General features: G+C 43.3%; 1 protein-coding gene across 1 annotated transcript in view; it reads left to right on the top strand.

Annotated features, from left to right (window-relative positions):
• Positions 1-527: 527 nt before the first annotated feature.
• LOC135212083 (uncharacterized) overlaps positions 528-17,125 on the top strand; it is a 46,900-nt gene continuing 30,302 nt past the window's right edge. The window contains exons 1-2 of the mRNA XM_064245450.1: positions 528-594; positions 10,717-10,795. Of these exons, the coding sequence (XP_064101520.1) occupies positions 10,738-10,795 (58 nt within the window). The 5' untranslated portion in view covers positions 528-594; positions 10,717-10,737. The remainder of the gene's footprint in view (positions 595-10,716; positions 10,796-17,125) is intronic.

The raw sequence follows: 17,125 nt of genomic DNA, 5'->3' as shown, positions 1-17,125 counted from the left end.
TATTTATTTATTTCAAAGAATTATCTTTGGAATGGACACAAACATCCTCTATTAGGGAAGTAAGAGAGAAAGCTGTTAACAATTGAAGAAGACATTGAAGTAAAGTTTTGTGATAGAAAGACTAATTGAATATTAAGTGAAGTTGTACGAAATACAAAACAAACTACAATAATTAGTATGAACGCGAAGTACCCATCTGCTTTATAACTTTAATAATTATAAAGCTCTTGCCCTGACCCAACCCAACCCTATAGTCATGTACTGTGCGCGCAACTGTGAGGGGTAGACCTTGAGGAAATAACCTGTGTGATGATCAACATAGTCGCCTTTTTCAAATCGTATTTTACGATCAGCTTCTAATAAGTGAAATACTATTGTTCCATACAGTTGGAGGATGATTTTCACATGGCCATAAATTTTTCGGACAATGGAACTGTAGTAAATATCAAGTATACCTATTATTTGACAATTCAATAAGCGCAGGCTTAGCTAGTGGTACTTAAGGTATAATTTGAAGGTGAGTCTTGTTACCTCCTTTCCTTCCATATTTTAGCTTGTTGCACGTTTTCTTTTTTACCGTCTGTCAACGTTTTGGTAATCGTTTGAGAAATGCCTCTTTGTTGAATGTTTACCCTGGTTATGTTAGATTACTGTTAGGATGCCAGATAGGGTACCCCATCCTAGCATGCTACTCCTCCGAAGGGGTTACCCTAGACATAAAGCCAGTTTACGTTAGGACTAGGATAATTCCTACATCCATTCGGTTATATATTTTTTTAACCATATTTAAGGCCAGGCTAGCCATTCCTATTGTAGACCAAACGATGTTGCTGCATTCCTCTGAAGGGATTACCCTAGACTTAAGCTAACCTATCCTAGGTTAAAGCTAAGATCGTCTAGGTTAGGCCAAAGTGGATTCCTGTAGGCTTTCTTAGGCTCTGAATTTTTTTCATCCACAATTACCGAGGGTATACCTACTAGACCTAAGCTATAATGTATCTAAATTAAAGCCAAGGTAGCCCAGGTTAGGCCTAAGCTAATTTGTATATCCTGCATTAGGTTAGAACATTATTTTTCAACCACAATACTACTACTACTAGTCTTTTTAGGCAAGGCCTAGTCTAAGCTAGCTTATTTTGCTGGGGAGACATTGGCTAGTTCCTTGTATTAGCCTAGCTCCTAGTAACTAGGTAAAATCTATAGGGTAAAAAACCGCATGGTACAGGGGTGGACCATGTACGATCAATGTGTACAACCCAAAGAAAAGTACATTATAACGCGTCCTGACACCGGAGTAGAGGTCTTTAGCTCCGTTTCTCACCAACAAGAAGTCGCGTCTAATGCCCATCTCCGATGTCAGGACGCGTTATAATGTACTTTTTCTGGGGTTGTACACACTGATCGTACATGGTCCACCCCTGTACCATGCGGTTTTTTACTCTAGTTGACACACCCATATCCAACTGGCTTGGTGGCAAGAAAGTAGACTGGTAAATGGGTGTTGTATGGATTAGAAAAGTGAACAGAAACCACTAATAGGTACCTATTGAGTTGGTTATACCTAATGAGTTTTGTGTTTGAAATATCAGTAATACCTAGTATAGTTGCTCTTTGAATTATGAGGAAATACAGGCAGTCCCCGGGTTACGACGGGTTCGGCTTACGATGTTCCGAGGTTAAGGCGCTTTTCAATGATATTCATCAGAAATTTTTTCCAGGGTTACGATGCCTACAGCGCTCATCCGGCACAAGAAATATGACACCTAAAATGCAAAGTAATCAATATTTGAAGTTTTTTTTTTAATTAAAAATGCAATAAGAATGCAGTTTGCATAGTTTTTAATGCACCCAAAGCATTAAAACTAAGGTTTTCTTAGGATTTTTGACGATGTTCCGGCTTACGACGATTTTCGGCTTTCAACGCGTCTCAAGAATGGAACCCCCATCTTAACTCGGGGACTGCCTGTATAGCCTAGTGAACAGCACTCAGAATTACATAAGGTCCACAGATGTACAAGGAAAAACACAGTTATCTATCATTATGCTGTGGGAACTTTACCCACAAGATGTTTGGGGATGCCACTTAGGGACAATGGTACTATTATGCTTTTGCAACTTCAATAATAAAACCAATATTTTCTTTCTCATATTTTATCTTGTCACCCAATTTTATACTTGGTTGTAATTGCCTTTTGTCACAGATTAATAATAAAGAAAATAAAATACAAGATACTTTTAGAAATTTTATTTAAAATGAGTAAATTTTGGATTTTTTTTTTCTAAATCCACTTTTTAGTTTTGGAATGCTTCGTACAATATTTTCTGAGAAAATTTCACATTTTTTTCATGACAATATTACTCCATGGGTATTCAAGAAACCTCTAAAAAGTACAAAAATATACAACAATTATTAATTTCTTGAATGAGTATATATGTTTATTTTAGCTCCCATATGCACACTAAATTAAAAACAATATGTACTTATTAATATCACTTTCATTGTGATTATCTATCTTGAAATCACTATTTAATGAAAATGAATAAGCATCATCAATAAAAGCCATTATATCTCCAAAATTTACAAAATAGATATTTGTAAAGATCTTTGACTGCTACTCAACTTTAGGATATAATAGCCTCCCTTGTCCTGGCCCCCAAGCTGAAGGAAGGTTTATGATTTTGCAGTTTTCATACCTGTGATTAAGAGAAATCTGTCGTCTTTTATGTTCAAGAGTGAGCTGAATGGTTGTTGAGACTGTTGACATCCCTCAAGCAGAACTAAGGGGAGGGACTAAATTTACTGCGATATTTGAAGATAAAGTGTTGATAATATTGTTGTCATCCTTCCACAACATATAAAGAGTCAACACTAGCGATGCGCAGCACCTTGTGGGTTAATCAAGATGATTCAAATACGTACAGGCTTTTCAAGAAATTTACATCCTAACCCAACCTGTTTTAGGGTGTCATGCCCTTACCTGGCTGGAAGGGGGCTTGTCCCCTTCTGGACCCTCAAACATGATAGCACAGCCTGCTGAGATGCAAATCAAAGGCCTATCTCAACTAGGGTGCATCATAGCCTAACCAGTCCCAGTCTCTCAGGTGTCATGCCCTGACTTGGCCGGCGGGCTCTATTCCCATTGAAATATACTTTTGAGGATAATTTTGTGTTGACTGAGAGGAAGCCAAGGCTATTGCATGTGTTTGAATGATCTGCCTAAGACCTGCACCTTTTGTGATTTGTAGGTTATGAAATATTCCTAAAAAACTAGATCAGAGAAGTCCATGGCTAGGCTACTGTTCACATCAGTGAAAAATTTAGGAAAATTGCTGGTCACAAAGAAAAAAATGGCAAAATCTTTTAACTGAAGAATTGCTTGGTAATGTAATTTGTTGGGGTTTTAAGGCACATTTGACCACTTTTATTCTAAACTATTTGTTGATTGGAGGATTGCATTCACAGATATAACCATTGCATGTCTTCTGCATACTACCTCCAGCAGTTATGGGGAACCCCTTTGGGAAGGTAGGTTTTTTGGATGTAGTTAAAAAAATCTATTGCACCAGCCAGGAAGGTAGGAAACTCCTAGATCACAACATAATACTATGTTGAAAAAATAAATGGTAACAGTTACCCAAAAACTTGTAGAACATATCCTAACCTAGAAGCCTGAGTATGGTACAGGGATACATTGGGATCTAACTTAAAGCAAACTTACTCTGCAGAAAAGCATACTATAAAATGATATATAGGAGTATTCATGATTGCAAGCAGGAACCTGTTATTGAATTTGATAACCAGGTAGCTGGTGGTTAAGGGAGTTGAGCGGGTGAAGACCTCTACTCACTTGCCGTCACCAAGCACTTCATCAAACACCATCAAGTGAGGACATCTTTTTATGCTCCTCCTGAGCACTAATATAAGAATATCCTCTCAGAAGTACAGTACTTCCACTTCATCTGTCACAAGACAGTCTTTCAGTTCAAGACACTGTTTCAAACTCTCTCCTAAAACCTTTGTGTTCACACAAGTGCTTATGCTGGTGTCTGCTAACAGCCATCCAAGATTGTCCCTGAGAGTGGGTTAAGGGCCATAACAAATTGATCTTCTTCATCCATATTCCTTACCTTCTCAGTGTCATTTTATGCCAAGTTAGTTAGTTTGGTGAATGTTCAGCTGTCCCTCCAAGAATTCCCATTGTTCCACATACTATCTTGTTTCAAGTTATAATTGTATGGGAAAACAAGAAGCATTCAAACCTAAATAGCTATTTGGGATACTGTAAAACAAAATCAAAATCCTCAATACAAACCCATTACTTCAAAGAATTGCTTTCCTCTTAATTCTTCTTGTTTGTTGCAGCTGCTCTACATCACAGTACCACAAGTGGCATTGTGGAACTTATACTGATCCACGTAGAAGTGAAAGGTTCTTCTTTTTTGGTGTCTGAAAATTTGTGTGGACACACAGTAAGACTTATGTAAAAGTATTAAAATGAGTTTTATTAGTGTAACTTACCAAGTAATTATATAGCTGTAGTTTATGCTTCGACGGCAGCTTGAACTTCGAAAATTGCTGTTATACTTCCTCCGTTGACCGGTAGGTAAATAGGCTCCACGCACTCTCTGGGGAGGTGAGGAACAACTACATGAAATTACCTGTTTGTTTCTGCTGTCCTAGAACCAACACTTAGGAGACCAGCTTGTTTTTCTTTGTATCCGATCTTGTTGCTTCACTTATGGTGAAGTATTTTGGCCTTTGGCCATTTGTTATTGATTGAATTGAATGTCTTTTTTGTGGTTAGATACTTTAAATTTGGGATTTATTATTGATTCGGCTGGCTTTTCTCTCAGCGAGAGTTGCCGATCAGTAGTTAGCAGTTTGACAGTTTCATTCTAGGTTCGCTGGTATTTGCTTTGTTTTGCTCATCTTTTTCTCTAGCTAATTGTATTCATTTGCTTTTGCCAATTATTGATTTTTTATGTAACTTAATTATGTCTGATTTGAGTTCAACTAGTTTTAGGTATTCTAGCAAAGGCTGCAATACTAGGTGAACCAAACCCTCTTATGATGCACATGCTATTTGTGCCTCCTGCAGAGGGCAGGATTGCACAATTAGCAACACTTGTCAGGAGTGTGAAAGTTGGGATGTAAAAACATGGAAAAATTTGACTGCACATCGTAATAATCTTGAGAAGGATCAGAAGAGGAAGGCGGCCGCTAGAACCGAGAATAAGGTACTCAGTAGCTTGACTCATAGAGAGATAAGTACAGAAGTGCCTGCTGTTACCTCTCCAATTTCAAATATATCATGTATCCAGAGTCTTTCTTCACCTGAATTATGATCGTCGGAGTCCAACCGCTTTGCCAGCCTGGAGAATAGGATTGATACAAAAATTCAGGCTGATGGTAAGTACTGTGATCCAATTGGGTGAATCAGTGTCATTTTTAATGGATAAGTCAAACAAAAGTGAAAGTGAAATGAGTGTGGAGGAGGTGGCTGTCTGGCAAAGGTCACTGCCAGACTCCCGTAAATCAGGGAGTAGGCATACTGGAGGCCCAAGGGAGGTTTGGTGTGGTCTGCCCATGGGTAGTTGCCCCCTCAGTCGAACCTGTGCATTCCCAGGTTGCAACAAAGGCTTGGAGAGGCATTTCTGATGTTCACTGTCTCATCTCAAGCCTAGGAATGCCTATCCCAGATGCAGGGTTCCAGGGAGTCTTGTCCATTGAAGAGACACCATTCTTCTTTGGTGCATTCTCCTATACCCTGCAACAGGCCAAGAGAGCCTTTAGGAGGCCCACAAGCTCCCTGCAGTTTTTGGGACAGTCCCAAGAGGTTGCCTTCGGATCTAGATGCTTCGGACCGTCAATATTTGGTGCCCAAATGACGGATGTCTGCATCAAAGCGCCCATTGGCGCCAAGTTCTTGCTCCTCATGGGGGCACCCGGAAGCATCCATGCGCCTTGCATCTAGGCGCCCAATAAAAGACATTCCTTTTCAGGTACCTCAGTGATGGATGAGGAAGTGGACGCTTCATTGGAACCAGTCAAACAACAACTGAAGAGTATTATGTATATACTAAAGAAACCTCTTCCAAAGAAGATGACATTGGAACCGATGATGACGCAACCTTCTGTGTACAAAGAAGAAGTAGCACAGAATAAGCCACACACGGCATGGCTTATGCACCACTTATAATGTATTTTTCGAAGGCTTATCTGGATTTCTTCTCTTGCAGACCCATCGAAGCCGCAATCATTTAGAGTGGACAATCCTCGGACTATTTGAAATTATGTAAGATAGTACTCTTCTTGTTAGCCACAAAAGCCTTAGAAGACGTAGATGTCTGGGTTTCTGAGAAGAGGATACAAGGATAATACTCCTTTTTTATTCCTCCGTCTCACCTTTCCAGGTGGCGGTACCTGTCTCATTCAACTGGAGAAGTTCCTTCCTTCAGAATTGCTGCCCTCTCCTAGAGGGACTTCTCTGGTCTGATAGATTCAACATGTAGGTCTGCCTTTAATTCAGTTAAGGTGATGTTTTCTAGTACATAAATCAATCACCTTCTGAAGAACATCTTCAATACTCTGAAAGTTCTTAGTTTTCTTGACTGGTCGATCGGAACTTTAGGAAAATTAGAGACCTCTCTTCTTTAGCTGATGATGCCTCTGATGATGTTTAAATGTCATTTATTATTCCAACAAAGCAATAACAGATGCTTCCCATGAATTTCCCTCCTTGTTTGCCTTGGGAATTTTAAAGAAAAAGAGACTTATGGTGCCCTTTCACGTCTAAGAATGTAACTTCTAATCAGAGGTCAGCTCTGCTTTTGTTGCCTTTGGACAGGCAACACCACAGAAGGTAAGGAATGAGATTACTTTAGAGTTGCAGAAAAAGTGTACACAAGATCTGCTAGCCCAGTCTGCAAGACGGCCTAGGGATTGGGCAACTTTTTCTACTAAGTCAACCTCGCCATTGCAGAGAACGCCCTTTCAAGGAAGGCAATACGTAGAGACCACAGGCAAGAACGAGAGGTAATGTGCATTTCTTCTCACAAGCAGTCAAGATGGCCGCTTCAAAGATCGCAACAAAGATGGGAAAATGCAGTCCTCCATGCACCCGTGGGTGCAAGACTCCAGCTCTTTTGGAAGAACTGGAAAGTAAATGGAGTGGAACCTTGGATAGTTTAGGTTTTAAATGTAGGATACTCGATCCCATTCAAAGAGAAATCACCTCTGGTGGACACTCCGATCGCATTGATAGCTTACTCCGTAGGATCGGAAAGGTTTTTGGCCCTTGCGGAAGAAGTATCATCATTAATAAAGAAAGGGGCAATAGAAAAAGTGCAGAATGTCATGTCAATGGGATTCTACAACAGATTGTTTGTTGTAGTTTGAAAGCCACAGGAGGATGCAGACCAGTCCTTGATAAGTGCTCTGAATTTCTTCACAGAGAAAACAAAATTCAAGATGGAATCAGATTACGTACTCTGTTCTTGCAGCCATCAATCAGAGGGATTGGATGATCTACCTGGATATGCAAGATGCACATGTCCATGGGCCAATTCATCCATCTTCAAGAAAATTCCTGAGATTCGTTTATCAGAAAGTTCAGAGCACTGTGCTTCAGCCTGTCAACAGCCCACAGGTGTTTACTAGAGTCCTTGCTCCCTTGGCAAGGTGGCTACACCTATTTGGTATATTATAATGCTATACCTAGATGATTTGCTTATTCGTTCACCCACAAAGAGAAAATGCATGGAGGACCTTCAAAAGACTGGATTTGACCCAACATCTAGGATTGCTGATAAACATGCAAAGCCACAACTGATCCCATCTCAGAAGATCTCTATTTGGGGATTCTTCAGATGGACTCTGAATTTTCAGGCTTTGCTGTTTCCCAAGAGAATCTGGTCCTGCCTGAAAACTATAAATAATTTTTTATCAGTACAGAAATGTTCAACAAACAAGTGGATGAGTCTGCTTGGCACTCTGTCTTTAAAAGAACCATTTGTCAGGCTAGGAAGATTGCATTTAAGAGTTCTGTAAGTCTTTAAAGATCAGCTGGGACACAAAGAATCAACCAGACTTTCGTTCTCCTAGTAAGGAAAGAGAGAAATGAGGACTTAAAGTGGAGGTAGTTGAAAGACAGATATCTCAAGGGAAAGTCACTGAGACATCTGAACCCAGTCCTAGACTTCTCCAATGCGTCGGACGCAGGTTGGGGAGCACACCTGGGAGACAAGATGTCAGGGAACTGAAAACATTTCACTTCAAGAGGAAGTAAAGGACAAGGTGATAGCAGTGCATACCAACAATACCACGGCACTGGCATATATAAGTCAGCAAGGGGTGGACACTCCTTCTTGCTCTTCGAGACAGTGAGAGACCTTCTGCTATGGGCAGATCAGAATGGTACAAGAATAGTTACCCATTTCATTCAGGGGAAACTAAATGTTTTAGTGGATGGACTTGAGTCTGAAGCAGCAAGTCCTTCCCACTGAGTGGACTCTGGATCTCAGAGTATGCAAGGACCTGTGGAAGTTGTGGGGGAGACCGTTTCTGGATCTATTTGCCACGTTCAGAAACCACAGACTGCCCCTGTTCTGCTCCCCTTTTCTGGACCCTCGAGCATGGGCAACAGATGCTCTCCTACTAGACTGGTCCAACCTGGATTTTCATGCCTTTCCCCCATTCAACTTCATAAGAGAAGTGCTGAACAAGCTTTAATCTCATTAGAATGTCAGCATGATACTAGTAGCTCCATATTAGCCTTAGAAAGAATGGTTTCCCGACTTACTAGCCCTATTAGTGGACTACCCGAGGCTACTGCCCACTATTCCAGAGCTGCTCAGACAGCCTCATTTCAGGAAGTTTCACCAAAACCTGTCCACTCTGGCCATGACCGATTTTCGACTTGTCAAACTCCTTTGCGATCGAAGGGTTTTTCTTGAGCGGCATCCCAAGTGATTGCCAGTATATAGTGGATGAAAATCTTCCAACAAAGTGTATCAGGTGAAGTGGTCAATCTTTAGGTTGTTTTGTAGAAGAAATGATATCTAGTGTTCTAAAACAACTCTGATGCAAATAGCAGATTTCCTCCTATATCTAAGATCTGAGAAAGGTCTCGTCGCAGCAATTAAGGGCTATAGGTCTATGATGAGTTCTGGTTTTTGCCACAGAGGCCTGAGTATTTCAGCAAACCAGGACGTCTCAGACCTCATTGGATCTTTAGAATGCAGTAAACTCAAAAACAACAGTCTGTTTCTTGGAGCTTGAACTTACTCCTTAAGTGGCTCTCAGGACCACTATTTGAAACTCTGCACTTGGCATCATAAGAAACTTAACCAGGAAAACTGTTTATCATGGCTCTTGTGACAGCAAAGTGGAGTAGTGAAATCCACACCTTAGATAAAAGGGCGGTTTTTCACAAAGAGATGCAGTGTGCTCTCTTATGTTAGGTTTCCTAGCAAAAAATGAGTTACCCTTGAAACCATGGCCAAGATGATTTACACTAAAAAAATCTATCTGACTTGGTAGGAACGGAAGATTATGAAAGATCTCAATGTACTGTGAGAGCCCACAGGTATTACCTCCACAAGACCGAGAAGATCAGGGGGCCAATGAGCAACTTATGGTGCTCAGTCAAAGATCCTTTGAGGCCTTTGTTGAAAAATGCTATCTTTTTTGTTCATACACGAACAAACCTTCGGTCTTAAAAGTTGTCATTTTTCATAAGGGTTCTTATTAAAGAAGCTCATTTACAGGTGGGAGAGGACCAGTTTCCTAACTTGATGGTGAAGGCTCATGAGGTAAGAGCAGTGGCAACCTCATTAGCCCTCAAACATAATTTGTCTGTGGTCTCTTATCTTGCAAACAACCTACTGGAGATGCAAGTTGGTTTTTGCAATGCATTATCTTGAAGAGATTGAGAGTGCTTATGACGATTGTAAAACTCTGGGACCCTTGTCAGTAGCAGGTCCAATTGTATGGGAGGAAATGTGAAGACATATGATCCTCTTAAGCATGGGTCCTAGAAACCTTGGTTCATTTAGGATACTTATCTTTTTATTTTATTTAAGGTGATGGAATTTTTTTATTGGGTGAATAGGCATTATATTTGGATATTAATATTATTCTGTTTAGACATGGGCAGGGTGGCTAGGTTTTAATCTTTGTTATTTGGTTGTATTGTATTGTTGTGGTGTAGATGGCCGCAACTTCCTCAGCGAAAGGTATACTCCTCATCTGATTAGTTTCTGTGTTGGTAGAGGTGTCTCACAGCTACACCTAGTGAGGCTCTCATGAAAATAGATGTTTGATATAGTGAAAGTTTTTTTAACAAGTCTATGAATCCATACCACTTATCAGTGTGAGATTCAGCTATATAATTACCCCTACCACTTATTAATGTGAGATTCAGCTATATAATTACTGGGTAAGTTAGCCCACCATCCTCTAACATGGACGGTTTTTTCTGTGCGGAAGGGGAAATAAATTGAGGTATTTTCATGTAGTTGTTCCTCTTCTCCCCAGAAAATGGGTGGAGTGTATTCACCTACCAGGCAACGGCGGAAGTACGTATAGCTGCAGTTTTCGAAATTCGAGCTGTCATCGAAGTAGAAACTACAGCTATATAATTACTGGATAATTACATAATGTCATTTTTATAGATTTTTTTAATTACATCTCATTGTGAAATTTCTTACATTCAGAGAAAGACAACATTTAAAGTGATGAAGCCTGATGTTGATGACGAAGAAAAAGAAAGTCATCTGAAACAGGAAAATACTGGTAAGCACAATAATGTTTCTCCAATTTACAATAACGAGCCCTCAATTATTGTATTTTGACAGATAATAAGATACTTATCAGGGTTAGTGGGTATGATCAGTCAACTCCAATGTTTAAAGTACATTCAATGACTAGGAATTAATGCTGTTTAGCAGTGCATGAATGTGGCAAGCTGGGAGTGAGTACATGGCTTCGCCCCAGGACAGGCCACATGGTCGTTCTCCACACATGGAAAGAACTTTTACCATGTGCACAATTTCCACCTCACATTCCTCTGATTATCATTGTATTCTCAGTTACAAGTGCTCATCTCTCCTCAGTGCATACTAACATGCTGAAAACTATCTCTGACTTACTCAACACTGTATCAAACCACAGCTCTGGATTTGCGTTTTCAGTCTCAACTGTTGTTGATAAAATGGCTTGAGTAAGACACTCAGCTCATACCCTTTATTGCTGGTTTTAGTGCAAGCATAATATTTTACTGCTTATGCAAATGTTGGGCCTTATGAGTTTCTATGATTGTGAATTCTTATACCACTATATATTTAAGGAGATTCTGTTATTCTAAGGTAGTTTACCATTGTCCATTGCTTTTTATTGATTTAGTCATGAATTTTAGGTATTTCTTCAGTACAGTATTTTGTTTTGTCACTTTTGCAAAATACAGGTACAGTATTTGGGCCAACTGTTAATTTTTGTGTGTGAATGTTGAAAAAATAAAAAGTTGATTGTGTAATTTAGTAAACTCACTCAAATCAGTATTGCAACACTCCCAGATCTTTCTGACCACAGCCTTTCAAAGTACTATGTGGCAACTTTACTGAGTTCATGCAAATTAACATCAGCTTTGTTCATGCAACTTACCTGTCAGATATATATATAGCTGATAATTTCCGACACCGACAGAATTTAAAACTTACGACACACGTAGTGGGAGTCAGGTGGTTAGTACCCATTCCCGCCGCTGAGAGGCGGTATCAGGAATCATTCCCATTTTCTATTCATAATTTTTCTGTCGCCGGTGTTGTGAACATCTGTTTACAGCACCTCCGTCTGGATTTGGAAACTTATTGCTACTTGAGTATCCCTTTTGGTTCTTTTTTTTGGATTAATTGATTGGATCGGTGGCTAGGCACACGTTATTAGTGGATTGATTTGATTTTGGTTTGGACTTTCTTGGAATAATATGTCAGGGTCTAGTTCAGCTAGCGCTAGGTTCTGCTCTAGAACTGATTGTAGAGGTAGGCTACTGAAAGCTTCAGTAGACCCACATACGGTATGTAAGAGTTGCAGGGAGCATGAATGTGTGTATGAAAGCCGTTGCAAGGAGTGCGAAAGACTAACAGATTCTGAGTGGAAGGCGTATGAGACCTATCTTAGGAAACTTGAAAAGGATAGGTTAAGGAGGTCTTCCTCCAGGAGTGTTTCAGGCGTTCAAGATATTAATGTTTCTCCTGTTAACCCTCCTTCTGTTAATGCTCCTAACCCTGTAGTTTTGCCTCCGGGCCCTGAAACAGTGTCTGTAGAGAGTAATACTTTATCCTTAATATTGGAGTCGATTCGTAATCTAGAATCAAAAGTGTTGGCTCTTGAGAGCAAAAGTGACGTGCAAAAGTGCAGTGATACCCCTTGTGTAGTGGAGGGTGCGTCAGATCGCCTCGTTTCGCCTCTAGGCCTGGACCTCTGCTTGACTCCCAGGACCTGGGGAGGGAGCATGTCGAAAGCCGAAGGAGGGTTACAAGGAACCCCCACCGATCTGACGTGCCTTCGGCAGTTACTGATGAAAATCCCCAGACTGCCAGGGAGCGTGCGCGTGCACGCCTCCTCAAGGAGTGTTTTTCGTCATCGGAGGCTTCATCCCCACGTAAAGGGTGGAGTTCTCAAGGTGCTTCACGTCCGCTGAAAAGGACGGCGCGTAATGTTGACGCTTCACGTCCTAGTTCGCCGCTTTTGCGATCTTCGCCTGACAGTGCGTCTTACGTGCGGCTTTCCGCCGCAGAAAAGGCGTAGGGAGTCTTCGGACTTGGATTCAGTTAGCTGTGTGAGCGATACGGTCGCTCCAGAGCTCGGGGGGAAGAGGCCGTCCCTGGGAGGAGGAAGGGGGGCGTCCCCCTCGCCGCTCTCCTGCTCACAGGATCAGTCCCTCCCCAGAGCAGGAAGATTCGCCTAACAAGAGAATGATTCAGTCACTGCAGCAGCAACTTCAGGACGCTCTTGCTGCTAGAGAGGCTCTTCCGCGTCGTAGGAAGGATGAGAAGCTCCCGGTGAAGAAGTCAAGACCCGCTCTTTCTCCTCGCTCGCCTCTCTCTTCGTTCGAGTCTCCCTCTAGAGTTCGATCTGCTCCCCAGCAGCTCTCTAGAGGAGGTGAGAAGTTCGCTTCTCGCTCTCAGGATGATATATCTCCCGCTCGCAAGTCTTCGCATGTTCGCAAGCGAGTGATCGACGCTGAGCGCTTCTGTGCAAGTGGAGCGCGCTTCAGTGCCGCCAGACGCGCACCTGTTGTGGATAAACGTGCACCAGTGAGCGGCAGCCGCTCGCTGACTGACGCTCGGCGCGCACCAGTGGAAGCCAAGCGTGCACTAGTGGATGCTCGGTGCGCGCCAGTGGACGCCAAGCGTGTGTTGGTAGAAGTCGAGCGCGCACCTGTCGGCGCCAAACGTGCGGATTCGGACGCCAAGCGCGCGCTGGTAGACACCAGTCCCTCACCGATGCAAGTTCAGAGGATGAAGGAACCCTTCATGGGCGTCAGTTTTCTTCAGAGTTTCCTCCTACTTCTCCAGTTTCTGAGGAAGGAGTTAGCGACGATTTAGTAGAAGCAGAGGAAGAACAACAAACAGCTACTGTCTCATCGGACTATAAAGTTTTGATGCGTCTGCTACAGTCAGAGTTCGGAGAAACTTTTCAACCGGAAGCCCCTCGTACTCCTCCTTCTCAATTTTCTTCTTTTAAGGCAACGAAGGCATCGGGGTTCATTAAAATGAAGAAGTCGCTTTCCACGAAGCAAGCGTTCCGGAAAGTCAATGAATGGATGGAGAAGAGGAAAGCGTCAGGAAAGTCCTCTTTAGCTTTACCGCCTTCAAGACTCTGCGGTAAAGGAGGCATGTGGTATGAGACAGGAGAGGACATAGGCGTTAAACTACCAGCCTCTGCTCAAGGTGACTTTGGGAGCATCGTAGACGCCTCCAGAAGAGCCCTTCTGTCTTCATCAAAAGTCACGTGGACCCATAACGAGTTCGACTTTCACCTAAAAGGCCTCTTCAGGACTCTAGAGGTCTTCAACTTTCTTAACTGGTGTCTTGGAGTTTTAGATGCCAGGTCAAGGAGTTCTGATACTATTAGTCCTGGGGGAGCTGTCCAGCGTACTTTCTTGTATGGACAAGGCCGTCAGGGATGGTTCTGAGGAGTTGGCTACGCACTTTAGCTCGGGGATTCTTAAGAAGAGAGCGCTCTTTGTAATTTCACGGCTAAATCCGTCTCTCCAACGCAAAAGGCGGACTTGCTCTTCGCTCCTTTCTCAGACCATCTCTTTCCCCAGGCTATGGTTAAGGACATAGCTTCAAGCCTTCAGGAAAAGGCAACGCAAGATCTTCTGGCTCAGTCTTCTAGAAGGCCAGCAGCTGCTTCATCTTCTGGAGCTTCGTTTGCCAAGAAATCGAAGCCCTTTCGTGCTGGACTTTCCTCGAAAGCAGCCTCCCGAGGAGCCTCATCGCGCGAACGGTGTCTGGAGGACCTGCACACGACCATGACGGTAGCAAAGTCCCTGGGACTTCTGGTAAACTCGAAAAGTCGCATTTGACTCCGTCTCAATCTTTAGTCTATCTGGGGATTCAGATGGAATCAGTGGCTTTTCGGGCTTTTCCGTCCCAGGGGCGACAACTTCAATGCTTGGAGAAAGTGGCGACCTTTCTGGGGAAGGAAACATGCTCGGTGAGGGAATGGATGAGTTTGCTGGGGACCATTTCCTCACTGGAGAAGTTTGTTTCTCTGGGAAGGCTCCACCTCAGACCTCTTCAATTCTTCCTAGCCAACAGTTGGAAGAACAAGCAAGATCTGGAGGCGATCTTGTGCTTAACGAGAGAGGTGAAGGATCACCTAAGTTGGTGTGGCAGATCCTCGGAAGCTCGCAGAAGGGCTCTCCCTCAAACTTCGGAACCCCGACCTAGTGTTGTTTTCCGACGCGTCGTCCACGGGTTGGGGAGCAACACTAGGAGGGAAAGAAGTGTCGGGCACCTGGAGAGGGGAACAGGTGTCCTGGCACATCAATCTGAAAGAGCTGTCAGCCATTTATCTGGCTCTCAGGTTTTTCCAGGAAGAAGTATCCGGCAAAGTCGTTCAGATCAATGCGGACAACACCACAGCGCTGGCATACCTAAGAAATCAAGGGGGAACTCACTCGCCTTCTCTGTTTGCCATCGCAAAGGAACTCCTGTTGTGGGCAAAAGCGCAAGAAGTCACGATCCTGACAAGGTTCGTGTCAGGAGTACAGAATGTTCGGGCGGACCTTCTCAGTCGACGAGGACAGCTGTTGCCGACAGAGTGGACCCCCCACCTTCGACCAAGAGGTTTTGCCAGTCGCTGTGGAATCTGTGGGGCTGTCCACAGGTGGATGTCTTCGCAACGTCAAGGACGAGAAGACTTCAACTCTATTGCTCGCCAGTTCTGGACCCGGGAGCAGTCGCAGTAGACGCCCTACTTTGGAGTTGGTCGGGCCTAGACATTTACGCTTTTCCCCCGCTCAAGATCCTCGGGAAGTGATGAGGAAGTTTTGCGGCATCGGAAGGAGCGAGGATGACACTCATCGCCCCCTTCTGGCCGGCAGACCGACTGGTTCACAGAGGTGATGTCCTTCCTGTAGACTTTCCGAGGACTCTACCCTTAAGGAAAGATCTACTCAGACAGCACTTCGAGAGGTACCACAAAAACCTCCCCGCTCTGAGTCTGACTGCGTTCAGACTATCAAGAAGTTGGCCAGAGCGAGGGGTTTTTCAAGACCTGTGGCGAAGGCGATTGCCACCGCAAGGAGGCCCTCCTCGATCGCTATGTACCAATCGAAGTGGGCTGTCTTCAGATCCTGGTGCAGGAAGAAGGGCATTTCCTCCACCACAACCTCTGTGAGCCAGATAGCTGACTTCCTCTTCATCTGAGAGAAGAAGTGAAGTTGGCTGTTCCGACTATTAAAGGCTACAGGAGCGTGCTTTCGGTAGTCTTTAGACACAGAGGACTCGATTTGTCTAATATAGGGACATTCACGATCTCATTAGATCGTTCGAAACTAGGAAGGTAGTCCAGCCTAAAGTACCCTCGTGGAACTTGGATGTGGTACTCAAATATTTGATGTCGAGTAACTTCGAACCGCTTCATTCAGTTTCTATCAGGAATCTGACGAAGAAAACGATCTTCCTAACCGCTCTGGCGACGGCGAGAGGGTTAGCGAAATTCAGGCCATTAGCAAACAGATCGGCTTTTCAGAAAGTAGTGCGGTGTGTTCTTTAAGTCCCATGTTCTTAGCAAAGAACGAGAATCCTTCCAACCCGTGGCCGAGGTCCTTCGAAATCAAAGGGTTGGCAGATATAGTTGGGAACGAAACGTGAGAGATTCCTGTGTCCTGTCAGGGCTCTAAAGTTCTATCTGCAGAGAACTAAAGCTTGCAGAGGTTCATCGGACAATGGTGTTCAGTGAGGAAACCTGATCTTCCTATGTCGAAAAACGCACTGGCGTTCTCATCAGGAATACGATTCAAGAAGCGCATAATAAGTGTAGTGACAGTGATTTAAAGCTTCTGAAAGTAAAAGCTCACGAAGTGAGAGCTATTGCTACTTCGGTAGCCTTTCACAAAATATGGCTCTCAAAGATATTTTGAATGCCACATTTGGAGAAGCAATTCGGTGTTCGCTTCACACTACCTGCGGGAGGTGAAAGTGACATACGAAAATTGCTTCTCCTCGGACCATACATTGCTGCAGACACTGTTTTGGGGCAGGAGGTAACACTCATCCTATCCTTTAGGGATTAGGGGGTTTTTAATTTGTGTTTATGGTTGTGGGGTGACCGCCTGGGGCGGGTCTCCCTTCCATTAGCTTAGTTAAGTGGGATACCTTTGGTAAACTAAGCCAGGTGGTGGTATTTTGGTCTCGTTGCCCTCATTAGTATGGTCCATGGTCTAGTCACGTCGTGGTCTCGCCCCTGTTGAACAGATCATCTGGAGTGCACCAGCTTCATAGGTCTCTACCTTGCTGGCAACTCTAGTAGCACAGCAGACTTACGTGGCAGTAATCACGAAGCCAGCTATGCTAACAGGTAAGGAATCAAGATATCAATTATCTACAC

This window comes from Macrobrachium nipponense, chromosome 40, assembly GCF_015104395.2.
Source record: "Macrobrachium nipponense isolate FS-2020 chromosome 40, ASM1510439v2, whole genome shotgun sequence".
NCBI classification, from domain to species: domain Eukaryota; kingdom Metazoa; phylum Arthropoda; class Malacostraca; order Decapoda; family Palaemonidae; genus Macrobrachium; species Macrobrachium nipponense.
This window is presented reverse-complemented; position numbering and strand designations above follow the sequence as displayed.